Below are 17,994 nucleotides of genomic sequence, written 5' to 3' on the forward strand. Positions count from 1 at the left end.
CGGCAAAATAGCATACTTGTCTCCTCCAAGAAAAATGGAAACTAATTTTAAAAAATTTTTTAAAAATACGCTAATCTGTTTTAATAAGTACCATTCATCATCTGTTAACAGAAAACGTTCAATGTTCATATCATTACTAGTGCTACAAAGTGCATTCAGAGCTGAACGCATTGATAATTCACATTCGATCATGTCATATGTTGAATTCCAACGCGTTGCTACGTTAATTATCGGCGATGAGTACTTCGTGTTTGTTATGTAATAACTACTTTTTAATTTATTGCGAAGTTGTTTCGATCTGTTTAATTTTATAAAAATGCTTCTTAATTTAAGAACTGGTTTTAACAGATTCATAATCGTCGTCATTATCTATTTTCATCTTCGCGCGTCTCTTCACTGACCAATTTCTTTAAAGAATCCTGCAAAATTTAAAATGTGCGCAAAGCAGCGAAACTGTTGGTTTACAACCTCAAAAACTAGTGAATTGTTTATCATAAGTTTTCCGAATTGTTCAATGAATGTAGAATTTGACGCAGCATTATCTAACGTTATGCCTTGAATTTTTTCTAAAATGCCTCTATCTTTTAAACATGCAAAAAATATTTCTGCGATATCTTTTCCTGTGTGGCGACCATTCGAAGCGACGAAATCTAAAGCAACGGAAACCAATTTCCAATCATCATTGATAAAATGTGCAGTTATTCCATAATATGATTTTCCTGCAACAGATGTCCAACTATCTAATGTGAATGATATTTTAGATTTGTTTTGCATCAAGGTGTCAATTACAGATTTTTGTATATTTGTAAAGACTTGTACAACTTTTGCACGCATCGTGGTACGCTTTGGCATATTAATTTTAAGATTGAAAAGTGTAAAAAATTCTTGCGTTTCTTGATCATCGAAAAAGTTAAAAGGTAGATACTTCATTGCTATCCATTTCGCAATCTTGCGATCTAAATAGATCTGATTTGTTATAATTGGCATGGACTGTAATAAAAAAAATAAAAAATGAATTAAATTACCGGTCATCGGTCAGTTAGTAAAAATAAAATAATTAATAATCGTATTTCATATTTATATAAAGCATATATACATTATTCAGTTTTTAAATTTAAATGAAAGATAAAATTAATTATTTAAAAAAGATTATATTGTATATATGTGTGTGTGTGTGTGTGTGTGTGTGTGTGTGTGTGTGTGTGTGTATTGTTGATTGGATAAATATGTATTTTATATATATTTGTGAGAACATTATTATCCAAAATTAATGCGTAAATTCGTCAGGTTTTCATTGTATCATAATTTTTCCACCTCTAAATTACGACTCTGTATATACTCAATTAACTATTCTCTATCTTTTGTAATGTAACACTACAAAAACATACCTGCTTAAACGTATCATGAATAGATAATTGTTTCGAAGATACTCCTGGAGAGTTGGAATTTCCGAATATGGTTTCATAAATCTTTGCATGATTCCTTTGCAGATGTTTCTTAAGACCAGTTGTATTAGAATTTGTCATTTTTATTGTCTTCTTTTGAGTTTTACACAACTTGCTCTAACTTTTGCGTCTTTTATAATCTTGATGTCAAAATAACTTTTAACTTTTAAGGTTGTATTTTTTTTATTGATTTCGTTAATTTCTTGTTTTTCACTATAATTACTTGTCACTTCGTTTACATCTATGTCACTGTCATTATCACTGATATCTAATTCATTTTCTACGCTTCTTTTTCTTTTTGTAGACATTTTAAAAATTCAGTAAAGCTCCGTAGTCTGCTGACGTTTGGCCTTACGAAACACAATACTGATTTTATGTGATGCTGTAGTTCGATTCTGAATTTAACGAGTGCTAGAATCTGTGATATATCGTGCGAGCGAATCTTCTGCAACTCATGGCGTGTACATGCCACATGCTTATATAAGCTTATTTTCAAAAGCTTCGCCGCCGTTTCCGCCGGCTAACGGACTTGCGGTGCGGCTTCTGTCATCGGATCTAAGTGAACGCCGATCAGTGAAATTATGCCGCTATCGCTATACGGCAATTGATAAAATTACGCCGCTATCTTAAAAAGTATCACTATCTTAAAGAGTCCGTTTAAACAAAAGGAGGAGAAATTGTGACTGATCTTTCTGATCCTACAAACCAATTCATTCAGATCCATAAAACAATTTCTTTTGCAAATGGCATTTTGGTTTTCGAGAAATTTCGAGAATTTCAAGACGAGACGAGATTCTCGAGTTCGAGATCAAGACAAGAATATACATTTCAAGATTTTTTCGAGACAAGAACGAGATTGTCCAGAATCTCGTCTTGTCTCGTGTTGTGGCATCCCTATGCAGGAGCATCACAAATGATAAATTGAATCGAAAATTTATACAGTTTTTCCTCAATAATAATGCCATTTTTGCATAACTCAATGGCTTTATGGACAAATTCGTCTAAATATCTTCAGGTTTTTTGTGTCCATAATATACTCCAATCATAAAAACTTCTTTATAAGGTATATTTCCCAAAATAGGCCAAAGTAGCTGCCGTAGAAGAATTAAATAAGGGAACTCCATCAATATTTATAGCAATAGCTATTTCATCAACAATTAAATTTCCAATTCTATTGCAAGAGTCCCGAATACTTGCAGCAAGACCGAAATGGTAGTACTCTCCAGGAAAGACTTCTCGAATATTAATCTGTTTTGCAGTCTGCAATAATGTACGAGGACCATGTGGTAATACTGTGGATAAGCTTGGAACTAATTTTAAAATGGCAAGCAATTTTTTCAAGCTGTTATGCAAAATTCTTTTAGTAACAGCCCATTCTCCCAGGTTCGCTTTAACATAATCCATGCTCTAAGAATTATTTATCAATGCCTCATTTATTATGGGAACTTCAACGGAGGTGTACATCTCGATTAATATCGATATTTTTATTGCTGCTTGAATAAGTGTCTGTTGAAAGAAATTTATGTATAGGTTGCACTGAAATATAGCTTTCATTCGACGAGGAAATATTAGGCAAGTCATTTGAATTTATTTCAATGTTTTGTGGTCAAAATGAGTCGGGAATAAAATTTTACGTAAAAAGCAAATCAGTTGATGTATTTTTGAGTTCAATTACTTATTTCAGATACAAAGTTATATTTGAAATGTTAATGAAATATTTTGTTAATGAAATATTTTTTGAACATTACAATATTTTAATAATATTGCATGCCGAGTAGGTTAGTACTCATGCACATATAAGCGTTGATTTCACTCAGTCAAGATAGTAAAAAAAATGTTCTAAAATTATCCAAAATGTATCCAGTATGTTTTAGGAAGAAGTTTTATAGGATGTATTCGGGATGTCCTCGGATTATTAGGATTTTTTATGTTATATTTGAATTTAGTTAATATATAGTAGACATTAATAGAAGACATACCTTATTGAAATTTTAAATATTTTAAAATTACTTTAAATATTTCATTATAATTAATAAGTCTCCAAATATACACAAAATATACAAAATATTTAACATAATACACTTAAAATATTTAATATAAGTATCCTAGAAATATCACAGGACATTCTGGACATATTTAGAATGAACTTCAGAATGTCTTGTGCTATCTGACAACTCCGATATATTTCGCGTATAGCTATATGTAATGCCTCGCTGTTGCTGTGCATAAACTTGGCGCGAGACACTACCGTGTTTCTTGATTATTAACTCATGTATATGATAATTTATAAAATATTTGTTCTAAAGATTTAGAAAAATGATAAATATTCATAGTAAACATGGTAAATATTTATTAGTAAATATTATAGTCTGGCCTCGCAAATGTCAAATGATGTTGACGTATTATCAGAGGTCACCCTTCTAAGCAATCTTAAGTCGTCGCTTATTATTTAAAGAAAATTATGACCCAAAAAAGTTTCATAAATCATATATAATTTTTAAAGTTTCATAAATCATACATAATTTTTAAAGACCATATACATTGGTTGAAATGTCTTACAAAATACATGCGTGAATACAATGAGTTCTGCCTCTCCTACAGAGAGCTCTATTTTTTTATGAGGGAAGAGAAAATGCGTTACGTATACCCATGGGGAATTTGCCCCTGCGGATTATATGGGACTCCCCTGAGCCGGAGCTAGGTCCAGATATACCCACTAAAAACTTTCTTCAAGTAAGGCCCCACTGCCTTAATGGCGAGCGTCTCGAGAACCGTTAAAGCATTATTTCCGGAGCGCTCGTTAGTGACACCATTTACACGGTGGCCACACTCTGTGCTTAACTACTCTGGTTCTAATCGACTGTGAAGGAGTCTAGAGAAGAGGCTTTATCAGCTACCATGTTTCCCCTTCTTACCTCATCTTTAACGATTTCCATGCACATCTATGACGACCATGTCATCGGATCCGGAAGTTCCCGCAGATAGCTGAGTCTCCTCAGCTTTCAAAGAGCCCTCCCTTTGGCTTTTTGGTTGGAGGATTCACACACCCCCAACCTCGATCAAAGTCGAGATCTATCAAAATATGAGATGTCCAAAAATATTTGTAAACAATAACTTGACAAAATGTTTGTTACAATAATTTGCAAACTACATATAGACAATAAACAGAACCATTGTGATACGTTCACTTACCATAAATACCAAATACTCGTTCAATTGAGTAGGATAACCAACTATCTTGAGGCGATTGCCGTTTCTTTATCGCTTTATTTATGTCTTATCAGTTTTAAAATTTGGACCAACATTCATTATTATCTTTGTATCCAATTATTAGGTACAACCTGCACCCCATCTTCAAATTTTATCAAATGAAATGTATTTTTTAAAAAAGCCATTTCACGAATGTAATATATTATATCTGAAAAATAAAACACATATACACAATGTATATAACAACAGGACATGCAAATACATACACACACAACAGATGTACATACATTATGCAATAATGATAAAAGTACAAATGTATTAGAACTGCATAAGTCAAGTTTCACATATTTTATCTTAACAGATGTTAGAGACCAAGCCGATAAATTTTCATATCCTTTCGATTTATATATTCCCAACAAGGAGGAATTACATGGTTCAGAATATAGATCATTTAAACCGGAGGATTTTCGATCAATAATGAAAAAATCATTAGCAGTAGTAGTGACAATATTCTCTATCTTAATAATCGAACCATCGTTTAAACCACAACAGTTATTTGGATTATGAATAGACAGAGTGAAATCTGCTCTATAGTATGTTGAAGACCAATTATTCCAAGTATCATTGGGCCTGCTTTGTGTATTCCATGTAATTCTATTTTTTAATGTTCTTTTTGAACCGAAAAGTAATATTCCAATTCTGTTAAACTTGTGAATTTGTTGTAACGGATGTTCAGCTTTTTTAAGTAATTGTTTTATTTTTCTTAAATAATTTTCATATCGAAAAGCGCTGAATGTATCCAGTGCGCCAAATTTTTTAACATCATCTGCTAAATGAGTTAGTGCATGTACATTGTGATATATATGCTGTGGCTCATATAAGATTGCGAATGACTGCACAAAGAGCTTCAGCAAGGATTCCGCATAAGAAATATGTGAAAGATCTGGAGAACATAATAGCCGAATGGCTACGTGCAGTGTTAAAAAATTATTGTAAATTATATCTTTATTTACGTAATTCCTCAAAACGATGGGACTAGTATATAAAAGAAATTGTCTTAACTCTGTGGCTTTCCAAGCTTAAGAAATTTAATTCTCGTGGTTTACGAAAAAATTCTACAGATATCGATATTCGATATTCGCATTTCAATTAACAATTTCGAAATATTCTTTATTAATCGTATCAGCAATTGGACATTTAACGGTCCGGATAACCAAAAATTCAACATTTTTTTACCACACCAATGCAAACTAAGTGCATATATAATAATCCAACGGAATGTGAATTATCATTCCGAAATTCGATATATCTAATAAAATACTCTTTCCAGTATGGTGCTCTATTTATCTTTGTTCAAGAAAGCTTTCATTTGTCCGTTTACAACAATTTATATCCAGGAAGCACATTCTTCCATCGATATATTCACCTTCAGTTGTACATTTAACACAACTAAAATAGCCTGTATGTCCTTTTGTGGCAATTACAAAAGATTTCGCGGGCGCATCAGCAGTTAATAAATGTATGGCTACAGATATATGTTTTCCTTTATATTCAAGTCCTTCAGTTATAAGAATTTTTGCTTCATCCACAAAATCACGCAAAAATTCGTTACAATTGTACGGTTTCTTGGAACCAAAATAACAGCCAATCGTAAAAATGTCATTAAGACTGGGTATCACTGACCCTAAAATAGGCCACAATTGATTAGTGAAAGAATTTGAAATTGGTAAGCCATCTATGCTGATTTACATTTCAATTAAATCTACGTCATCTTGACTTTTTTGCAGAAATGCCATAATTCCTGATCTTAAGCCATTGTGAAAGTATTCGGACATACTAAATCCTTCAAATCAATATTGTCGTAATGAAGATCATGTACATTTTCTTTGTCAGAAGTATTAATATATTATTGCGATAGTTCATTTCTTAGTGTAATATTTGTTTGATCAAGATTGCTACTAATATATCCGGCTTTCAAATCGTCGATATTAGGCCATTCATGCTTGATATTTATATCGCATGTATATTATTATTTTTTCGTATTACTTACATTTTAATCGTCTTTTTGATATTTATGATAACAACTTTCGTTTTGGCATGGCTGCAATATCCTAGAAAATAATAGAGTATACCATTGTAACGTCCAGACCCTGAAAGGATGGGCTGTATGGAAGAACGTAACTTACCCCGTGACACACTTTATTCGGACGTGTGTATGGATCGGGTCGAACGAATGTGAAGGGCCTGACACAGGTCAGTGACCGAAAATCTCTTTAACTCTGCGTTTTTACGCCTATTCGTTCGGTGGTCCCTTTTCGGTAAAGGAATTTAATCCTTGTTACGCGGGATAGGACCTAGTGCGATCTCAAGGTTTAGGGAAGAGAACGGATTAAATAATTAAATTCTACATTAAATTAAAAAATACATATATTATATAAAAAAAGATAAGGAAAGAAAAATACATCTTAGCAGTTGTAGTTATGCATAAGTGAGTATGTGTGCGTATATGTATATATTCTCAGGTATGTGTATAGTTAGAATTAAAATTTTCTAAATTCGGCGAAACACAGGTTCAAATTAAAATACAATAATACAATTAAAATAAGATTCGCCAAGTCTAAGTTCGAAAATTATTCATCTATTTCAATGATTTCTCCCAAAGTAGTGATAATATAAAGGAAAATAATATAAAGAGGAAGAAAGAAAGAAAAAAAAATAATAATAATAATAATGCAAGGAATGGGAAATTAAAAGAAAATGAAAGGGAGTAAAGAAAAAAAATAGAAATGAAGAGTTAAATATATATAAAGAAGGGCTTAAACAAAATATAAAGATAAAAAATAATACGAATTCTTGGTAAATAAATCAGAAAAGGCAACTAAAAGGAAATGAAAATTAAGGAATCATTCGCGAACCGTCTTACGGAGATTCTCGACGAATGGGGAATTGTTCGTGAACCGCCTTACGGAGATTCTCGACGAACGGAGAATTGTTCGTGAATCGCCTTCCGGAGATTCTCGACGAACGGGGAATTATTCGCGAATCGCCTTTCGGAGATTCTAGGCGAATTAGCAAGAACAAGGAATGAGACTGGAGGAAAGACAAGGATTGATTGATTGATTGATAGCAATTAGTAAAGAGTTAATGATTATTAAACTGTTTAAAATTATTTGTCAAACATAGATTTTTAATTATGAGATAGTAAGATATGGGAAAGGGAGAAAATAAAAATTACTCAAAGTAGTGATATAGGGAGAGTTCTAATCCAGGTCCTCTCAGGGGAGGTGAGGCGCGCGGGGGATTACGGTGGCGCAGGGGAATGACGTCACGCGGGACGGAGGGGATTTCGGAGGCAGCGCGTGTTAGATGTTTTATCGCAATGATACACAATATTGTATTACATGCCCGGTTGATAAAATATTTATAAACAATATAAACAGCGGTATTCCTTAAGCAATATTGTATTACATATCCTAACGCGTTGGAACATGTTTTTGCAAAACAAAATGGCTCTTGCGGTACACCCCCACCTCCCAACCCATCCCCCTCGCCCCCAATATAGGTACCTAGCCCCACCCCCACTCCCTCACCCCCGATATAAGTAATTCTAGATTTTTTTTCCGTTCGACGTATCCTTATCTCTCTCTCATTGAATTACTCAGTATGCGAATTTATAAACAATATAAACAAATGGCACCTCCCAGAATCGTCTTCCGCGATTTTTTCTCGGAAGAATTGTAACGTGTCAGCGCCGATGTTTGGCTGCTTTGTACCCTTGCTTCCACCGCTCGTATATCAGCGCTTTCGCGGTACACCCCTCACCCCCAATATAAGTAACTCTAGATTTTTTCGTTCGACGTATCCATATCTCTTTCTTTTCTAGTGTTTGCTCTCTCATGATAACTCTCTCGCGAGGAGCTATGCGTGAAAGCTGGGATAGGCAAACGCAAAGAAAGTACACCATGATATAGTAAACTTAAAACTCTTTATTCATGTTTTTACATATTTTTTTCGTCTTACATATTATATGAACTAAAAGCTAAAGCCGCCAGCTCGCAATCGATGAGTTGATGCTTGTTGAAAGCGTCACTCGCGCGTATTACATACGATACTTCTTTAGGATCCGTTACAGCGGACGCGATATTGAAGAGAATTGCGTAAATTTGGCATCGACTGTTTGGATAATTTTATCTAATCGATCAAAAGTTACATCTATGCATTGATCGAGATCGAACATACGGTGTAGCGTCGATTCGACCATCATCATGCATACGTTCGAAGATTCGAGACTTATGAGTTTAGCGTTATTAATCGAACGAACTCGCACTGTTAACGGTCCAACGCTTATAAAATTATAGATGTCGTGAGAGTCGTTCCGAAGGAGATTTAGAATATCGCGACGTTGCTCGCAGAGTCCCTTCCACGTTTCGAGAGATAATATCAGTCCTTTTGCCTGATGATTTTCTATGACAATCTTCACGTAACTCGGCGGACCCACGTTGATACCGATTTCGAGGAATTTGAATTCCGTAGTATGTCGTATGTCTGCTAGTATACGAACCGCACGACGCTCCGACGAAATGCTACGGGAAAAATTAAAATTAAGTAATACTAATAATACAATTTGTAAAAATAGAAAAATAGAAAAATAGAAAAAAAAATGTTAAACGAAACTTACTCGTCACATTTGTTCTCAAACGATGGAGTTTTATCACGACTCGGCACGTAATTATTCACGTGTCTTCCGATGCCGCTGTTACTGCTGCTTCTTTAAACGTAGTACATTTTTCTGGGAGGTTATGAAAAGTGAATCCACGAGCGGTTAACGCGACACTGATCGTACAGGAATTAATCGATTATACCCGACGTTCGTCTATCAAAAGTATAATGTAGTGGTGGAGGATCAATGCTTCTAACGTATAACGAATTTAGGAGAAGGGGGAGGCGGTGCTCGAACAAAAGAATTCTTAGAAACGCAAGCAAAGGATTAGGGTGGGGGAAATAAGAGATAACGCATATTAATGTTTACATATTTTATTTTTCTCGCAATTCTTTCTGGCGTCGCGACCACCAGTTAAATATTTTGAATACATTTTGTAATGCGCAATTCTTAACATGTTTTCCACATCGCATACTATTCGTATCATCTAATTTATTTAGAGAAGATCGATATCTTCGTAATCCGCATCCAAGGTTTCAATAATATAGTCGTTCCCCGCATCGCCTAATATATCGGCTAGCCATTTTCGCTTTTCAAGTCCTTTGACGTACACGAGAGACGATTCTTCTTCTTCTTCTTCTTCTTCTTCTTCGTGTATCGTACCAAAGACAGCTGTTGTAATCGCATGCTTAGCCAAGCCATATGGAACGTTTCCGTCTTCCCATTGTAATCCGTAATGATTTCTAATCAACCATGAGACTTAACATCGCTCAGATTTTGTAAGCACGCTCCATGGTACGGGACTTGCGAAAAAGTAATGCGATAGAACGTATCCTTTTCTCAAGACTGCCGCTTCCTTCACGAAGAATAGTTTGCCGATGGTAAATCCTTGCAGATCCACAAACGTTGGTACGGACATGAAGAGATCTCTCTCTCTTCGTCAGTCGAGAGGAATGACAAAACTCTAAAACCATCTCGCAAGACTTTGATTTATATCATGCTCCTCTTCCCCCTCTTTCTTGCGTCGAAGTTGTCGCAAACACTTAGGTGATTTTGCGTACAACGTTGGTCAACGGATTGTACTGGATCACGCGATCGTGTATGATGAGGCAGTACGCAGTGGTATTCGGCGGTACGTTCTCCTTACACTCGAATTCCAATCTCACATCCACGGTTGCGCTCTTGACCGATTCGTTTTGTCGAGAACAATCGATAATCACGAACGGACCATAAAATAGAAACATCTCGATGGAGAGACTCGGCTCAAGATACTCGTATCCGTAATAATTCTTGCAGAAGCGCATATACGTGTCGTACAGAATGGAATATCTGTTTTTATCGAAATCCAGATTCATATCGTCGTACGGATAATATTCCGAATTCAGATAGAGTTTCACGTTGATCAATTTGCAGTTGTCGAATTGACTCACATCCTTAGACATGACATTCTTCCGACCTGTCTGCAAAGTGAAAACAACGTATCGTGGTTTCTCCAGCTGAGTCGCGGTCTTAATGGCCCACGAATGCTTGGTTGTAAGCTGCAATAGCGGATACTCGTACAGATCCCATGAGCGAAAAGCCACGCAGAGATATCGTCCGCTTTCCAGAGCACGCAGCATCGACAACTTTTTGATTTCGCTCAACAGCACGTGAGCCATTCGCCATTGTATCTTGAATATGTTGATCACAGGCTCCTGCGCCGAATTTCCAAACAGACAATTATCGTCATTGCGCGATCGTATCAAGATCAATTCCTGACGAGCGTTAATCACCACGCGTCTGTAATCCTCGCAAAATCCCAACAACATGTAGAGCGGTACGCAAAAATTGAAATGTCCATTCGCGTTGGTCGACGCATCCCAGCCGGCATTTTTCATAATCACGTTTCTATCGGATGATACCGTTACATAGTTTTTGAGCGTAGTAGTTATTCCTACGTTTCTATTGCGATCAATCTCAACGCGTCGAGTTCGTATCGAATCTCATCGAACATGAATGCGACGCAATTATTTCCCAGTGCCAATTCATTTTCTCCTTCGGCTGCTGGTCTGTTTTTCGTTAATTGTCCCTCGATGTATAGGAAACTCTCATGCGGCAGCGTATACAGATCCTGTTGTTGTATGGGTACTCTTATCTCGTCATTGTGTCCGAACGTTGTATTGGCGAATGGGTTGTACGTGTGAGTCTCAATCTTGACGATACGATCGTCAAAAATAGGTTCGTCACCGATGTGATGAGAACGTCGGTTATCGTTCAGCTGTTTCGCACCGCGAATCCCAAAGATTGCAAAAACGCAACGTTCGATGCGCTGAGTTTCTTTTTCTCGGATGATTGGATATTAGCGAACGTCAACGTTGTTGTTGATGTCGCTGATTTCGTAAAGATTGCGTTATCTTTCACGTCTTTCGATCCGTTCAACACGAGCATCTCATACGTTGCATACGTACGTTATCGCCGCAGCTGTCGTACATGCAATCTTACGGTGATCTCTTTTCCTCGAAAATCGAGCAATCGTCCGTTCTGGTTGACAACGCGTAACGTTAAATCCGTAATGCTCCGCGCGATGATCGGCAGGTAAATGATCTGCGCCGGCGTTTCCGATATCTTATATCCCGGCGGTACCCTCGGTGAAAATTCATGTATCGTATGAACGAGTTTTCCATTGTTGTACGCGCCCGCGGTCACGTTACATTCTACGCGGATAATATTAACGTTGATAATGTTAATCGGCATGTTCGATTCGTACCATTTTCCCGGCTCGAGAATACGATTCGAGAATCCTAGCAGCGATCCAATGTTGTCGGGTTTGCTAAAGTTTAATCTGTATGCGCATTTGATCTCGCTCCTCATCGTATTGTAATTAGCGCGAAGCACTATCGACTTCATAGTCACCGTCGTCAATGTGTTTCTTATCGCAATGTTTCCGTGAAATTGCACGTTTCAAAAATTCATGTATATCTCGCAACTCGTACGATCCCTCGGGAATCGTAATTTCCGCGTCGTCTTTACCAAAATAAAATTTATTATTCGAAGAATTCACATTCGGTATCGTGTGATAAGTCTCAAAATCCGTTAGACCGAGTTCGTATTCATCGTCGCTCAAATCTACAGAGGGCAAAAAGTTTGCCGCGAGAACGCTACTTTTCCCAGTCAACGTGAATGTCATAAACATGTCGACGAAACTGTTTAACGGATACTGAGTTAAATAGCGCGATATCCGTCTTTAAATTCGCACGCATCGATCGTTCGAAGAAACTGCAAGCACAATTGTCCGCAGATGCTCTGATCGCAAGTTTGAACAGGTGTGTGATTGTACTGTATCTTCGTTACGTTTCGTCCGAAATATCGCACCAATTCGATCGGTGGTCGAAGATTGCCGAAACTGTCGAAATATATAACGCGATTCCCCCTCTTTGCGTACGCTACCCAATGAGTACCCGGTCCTTCGACGCTATCTAATAGCGATTTCGGCTGGTCTACACTGACTGCACATTTCGGGTGTTGTATGTTCGGCTGGTCGAATGGTGCAGTCCCTCACTGGAGTTGCGTATTCGTCTGGGCTAAAGTACACCGCACAGGTGCATGTTGGGTGTACACAAAGTGGCTCTCACAAATTTGTTGGAGCCAGTTAGTGTAATCGGTAATTGTCGATAACATTGATGGTAATTTAGGTGAAACTACCGACGAGAAGATACTATTATAAAGACTGTCAGCTTTATCTCGTCGGTGAACTATCATGATGAGTGATTTATTTGTGTTGATGGAATTAATAACATCCTCGTCATCAAGTGATGAAGACGAATTAATGTATCTGGATGTAGTACAATGTAAAGAAAGCAGAGCGAAAGTGAAAAATTACATAGAAGAGGTTGTGCGAAAAATGTCCGAAAAAACAGTGAGTTTTGTAGGTTAAGTTTACTATTAATGTGAATTTTATTGTACAGAAAATGTTTACTTACAGTTTAAAAGTCATTTCCGAATGTCACGGGAGACGTGCTACGAAATAATTGAGAAATTCGAAAGATCAACATTCTATCCGAGTGACAGGTCTCATGGTGGAACGCCAATTTCATCAGCAGAAAAACATGTGTTATTGTTTTTATGGTTAGTGTAATAATAGTAATTTTTTATGATTAATGTAATAATAATAGTAATTTAATATAAAAGAAAATGAATTGAAGAAATTAACATCCATAGACATTGATTTTTTTCGTGACTCGTGAGTTTACGCCTTAATGATTTAATTAAATTAATGAATAATTTTTCTAAGTTCTTTCTGATTTTTCTTTCTGACTTTTCTTTTCTGAAATTTTTCGATGTTCTTTCTGATATCATTTCTATTGACATTTTCCATGTATGTAGCTTACATAAATGTAGCTTACATAAATTTTTATTTTCTTAAAATGAATGACAATTTCTTTTTATTTTCAAGGTTTGCGGGAAACAAATGCTCGCTTCGGCAAGTAGGAGATCGGTTTGATGTAAGCATCTCAACTTGTGAATGTGTGCTGCAAAGGGTGATGGATTTTCTGTATGATATATCTAAAGATATAATTATATTCCCGCTTACTTTAGAAGAGAAACATACTGTTGCCGAAAATTTTAAAAAGGTATAATATATATTCTGTTTTTAATTAATTATCTATTATACAAATAACTGTACTGTTTTTCAATCATTTCTATCATTCAATAATTAAGGCCAGAATTCCCTTTTTTATGTTTAAAACAAATTAATTTCTTTTTATTTTATATTTTCTTAAAGTTTATCTTGAAAATATTTCCTCTCAATATTATTCGGAAGGAAGTCGTGAGCGTACAGGTAGAAATTATTGATACTTTTTTTTATATATCCCCAAAGTTTAATATAAAAATCCCAGTAAGAGAAATAAAAATATACCCGAAAAAGGGAAGTGTGGCCTTAACACATATCGATATCATTAAAAAAAGTGTTATACATTTAAAAAAAAACGACGATTTGTTTTAGATTTCTGCTTTTGATAGAGTAATTGGATGTATCGATGGTTCGTACATCAACATTCGTACTCCTGCACATAAATCGCGGACGACATACGCAAACAGACATCATACGACAAGCATAGTTTTGCAAGCAGTATGCGACGACAGAAAAAGATTTCTTGATGTCTTCACAGGAGTTCCTGGAAAACTTCATGATAGTCGAACTTTCAAATTATCATTTTAAAAATAGAATATAGAGGAGATTTGCGAAAATGGAAGTTTTCATTTATTAGGTGACAGTGCCTATCCTATAAGAGAATTTCTCATAACACCTTACAAGGATTTCGGAAATTTAACACCGTCACACATAAAATTTAACGAAAAATTGTCAGCAACTAGAGTTAAAATCGAAAATGCATTCGGATTGTTAAAAAGTAGATTTCGGCAACTAATGTTATTAGATTTTCACACTGTTTATAAAATGAGTCGTTTCATTATAGCGTGTTGCGTATTACATAACATGTGTATTGATTCGAACGATTTATTTCGATGTGATGACGTGTTAAACGAAGAACAGTTTAATGAGCCAGTAGAACTTGAAGATAATGAAACTATATTAAGGCAACAGGGTGAAAGAAAGCGCGATGAAATCCGCAACCGCATGAATAGATGACTGCAAATGAATATTGTTATTTTATGTTTATAAATAAAAATATATTTAAATAATGTCATGTTTATAAAAAAAATACACTGCACTTACTATTCTTGCATGTGATGTTTTATTTAGCTCAGTATGCCGGAGAGATAGCATCGCAAATAAAAATTAATTCTCAAAAATTTAATAACATTTTTTTTCAAAGTACAAAAGTCTTAAACATACATTTGAAACACTTTTTAAACTCTTAATTCTATAGAATCTTTAAATTCTATCCAGACAAATGTACATAGTATGCGATTATATAAATTCCAGACAAATTTACATAATCACATACTATGCAAATTTGTCTGGATAGGTTCTAACACCTACAAACAATTTGATTGCATCGGGGATTTCAATTCTTATTTATATACTTATAATCAGGTAACATACAATTTGCTGTGTTGACTAGCATTAAGAGTAGTTAAATAATAATTTGCAACCAAAACTAAATTATGCTGGAAAATTGAAACTTAACTTCTTAAATTTCTTAACTATTTAAGTTCTTAAATTCTAAATCACATTTTTTATTGCAACTAAACAAAAATTACAGCCTTTTGCAAAATGTATATATTACTGAAAAGAATTTAGAGAACACCTAATTTTTCATATTATTTTAAAAGCCATGTAACGCGATAAAAAATAATGAAACAGTGAAATTAAAAATCAACATCTACTCTAATTTCGTCTTTTTTTACATTTGTTTTATAGTCATTTTTCATCAAATTATGTATGACTTTAACAACTATAATATATTTATAACTATACATATGAAAAGTTAGGCGTAAAATCTAAATCTTTAATCTTAAATCTTTTCTTTTCTTACTATACTAATCTTTTCTTAATATACTTATAACTATAAATATGAAAAATTAGGCATAAAATCTAAATCTTTACTTTTTTTCTTAACAATATTAAATCTTAAATCTTTTCTTTTCATGCATCCAAAGGACCAACTTGTTTTTCTATAAATTTCATTAAGAGTTCCATTTTTTCCTTGTGCCTTCTTTCTTTACCTTCTTCTTTTTTGGCGTAAGCTTCTTTCAAAATATTATTAATGGATGTATCCTCCTTTTTCTTCCTTTTTATCTTTGATTGCTTCTCATCATTGTCATTTATATTTTCTAGCAAGGAATTATCAGGAGTCTTTTTGTTAAGAATTGTACGTTTTGTACCCATCAGTACCTGTAACATAAATATAAAATGCAGAATAGAGAACATGTATTTCGCAAGAAAGTAAGAAAAATATGAATAAAACTTTTAGACTTTTAGATTATTGGACAGTGAAAGACAAATTAAAAGTTCATAAAAATAAATTATTAAATATGTATATATCAATAACAGTGAGTTTGTATAGTGAATATACATATAGTATATACACTTATGACATCACAAATCCTTTAATAAATTCATTTAGAATTAATTACTTTCCTTATAATTAATTATTTTTCAGTACAATACAGAATTCTATGATTGCCTGTTATTTTCATCAACTAATCAAATGATTTCAAATGAATTCTATTCAAATATATTTAAAATAATGTGAAACACAAAATAAAACATTACATTACAAAATGTAACTGATAAAATTAACTAAAAACATTATATAATGATATCTGTTTATTTACTTGATATACGAATATGCAATGTTTTAGCATGTACAAAAAAATAAAAAAAAATTTCTTGTGTTTTAAGTATCTTATATATTCAACTTAAAACATTACCTCTGGTAGGATACTGTCATCCTTAGTCGCTATTTCTGATAATTCCGCTTCATAAAGCACAGTTATACGATTTCGACCCGTTGAATTATTATTATTAACAGCGTCTTTCTTACGTCGCATTATAGTTTTATAACGATTCTGGCATTGCGACCAACTTCGAGTAATATTCAATTCTTCTTTCAAATTTTCCGATATGCGTTGGAACATACTTTTCACTGTCCTGAAGGTCTTGCGAGGGCCGACGGATGTCATGTAGTCGTTGTATTTTAATAGCAAGAATTTTGTTGCGGGTTCATCCCATTCATCGATCGATCTTCCTGTTATAACATACATTATTTATAGTGTAGTTAGTGTTCAATTTCTTATAAAGTAACTAATAGCATTAACAATATCTTTATCTTACCAGACTTTATTTCGTCAGAGTTTGTAGTTTTGATGTTATTATTTTCATGATTCGACTCGTCGCTGTCTACGATGTCGTCATCGAATGATTGAGGATGTTCCTTTTTCATGTGATTAAATATTTGGATCATTGTTCCCCACATATCGCAGAAACCACATTGCAGGATATCGGAATCATTATTATCTGAAAGCAATGATTATTTGTAGATATTTCTGTACAATTTTAGAATTTTAGGTTAGAGGAAAATAAATCTCTAAATATTGAATGCGTATTAAATTTTACATATTGATATAAGTATTTATGTTTTTATTACGTTTATTTATATACTCACTACTCGAAAACGAAGATGAAGCCATCGCGATAAATTTTGAAACTTTAATTTTCCTTTATCATAAATGTTGTATGCCGATTCGCGTCTCATTACTCTTTGTGTTCGGCTAAAAAGATATACACTGTCGTGGTGGTAGTCGAAATATCGAGTGCAACACTGCATGGGTGTACGCACTGCACACACTTGCACCAACTCTACACAGGTGGCACACCAGTGCAGACCAGCCGAAATCGCTATAAATTTACGATGCCGTTCTCGTTTTAATAAATACCACCGATCGGTAAAGAGTTGTGCATGAAAACACCTCTAAAATATGGAATGCGCATACGTTTCGCCAGTTGTAGCAATTGTACGTTGGTAGTTGCACCCTGCGGCATTTTTAACGTCTCTTTGACGTTTTTTTTTCTTCTCGTTGAGACTCCTCGTCCGTGTTTGTAAGGAGCGAGATATAATCCGCGACCTTCCATGGCGCGATTGTGACGTAGCATCTCTTGCATCTGACGTTGCGCGGCTTTTCCGTCGTTCATCGCCTTCGCTACACCCGCCGCTCCGCCGATCAGGGATCCGA

The 17,994-nt window shown here is 34.7% G+C and overlaps 1 protein-coding gene and 1 pseudogene across 1 annotated transcript; one reads left to right on the forward strand and one right to left on the reverse strand.

Moving 5' to 3' along the window:
- The first annotated feature begins 13,195 nt into the window (after window positions 1-13,195).
- LOC109610050 lies at window positions 13,196-14,790 on the forward strand (annotated as a pseudogene).
- A 1,114-nt stretch (window positions 14,791-15,904) lies between these two features.
- LOC112638393 lies at window positions 15,905-16,944 on the reverse strand. The gene is made up of 2 exons (XM_025410023.1): window positions 16,693-16,944; window positions 15,905-16,153 (listed from the first exon to the last, which is right to left on the reverse strand). Exons 1-2 carry the CDS (start codon window positions 16,942-16,944, stop codon window positions 15,905-15,907), a joined length of 501 nt encoding a protein of 166 aa, XP_025265808.1.
- Window positions 16,945-17,994: the final 1,050 nt, after the last annotated feature.

Source organism: Camponotus floridanus, unplaced genomic scaffold, assembly GCF_003227725.1.
Source record: "Camponotus floridanus strain SB8 unplaced genomic scaffold, Cflo_v7.5 scaffold101, whole genome shotgun sequence".
Classification (NCBI taxonomy): domain Eukaryota; kingdom Metazoa; phylum Arthropoda; class Insecta; order Hymenoptera; family Formicidae; genus Camponotus; species Camponotus floridanus.

Coding starts and splice junctions, on each gene's coding strand:
- LOC112638393 (XM_025410023.1), bottom strand. CDS start 16,944: ATGACATCCGTCGGCCCTCGCAAGACCTTCAGGACAGTGAAAAGTATG. Junction 16,154..16,692: donor ATGACAGTATCCTACCAGAG/GTAATGTTTTAA, acceptor TTTATGTTACAG/GTACTGATGGGTACAAAACG.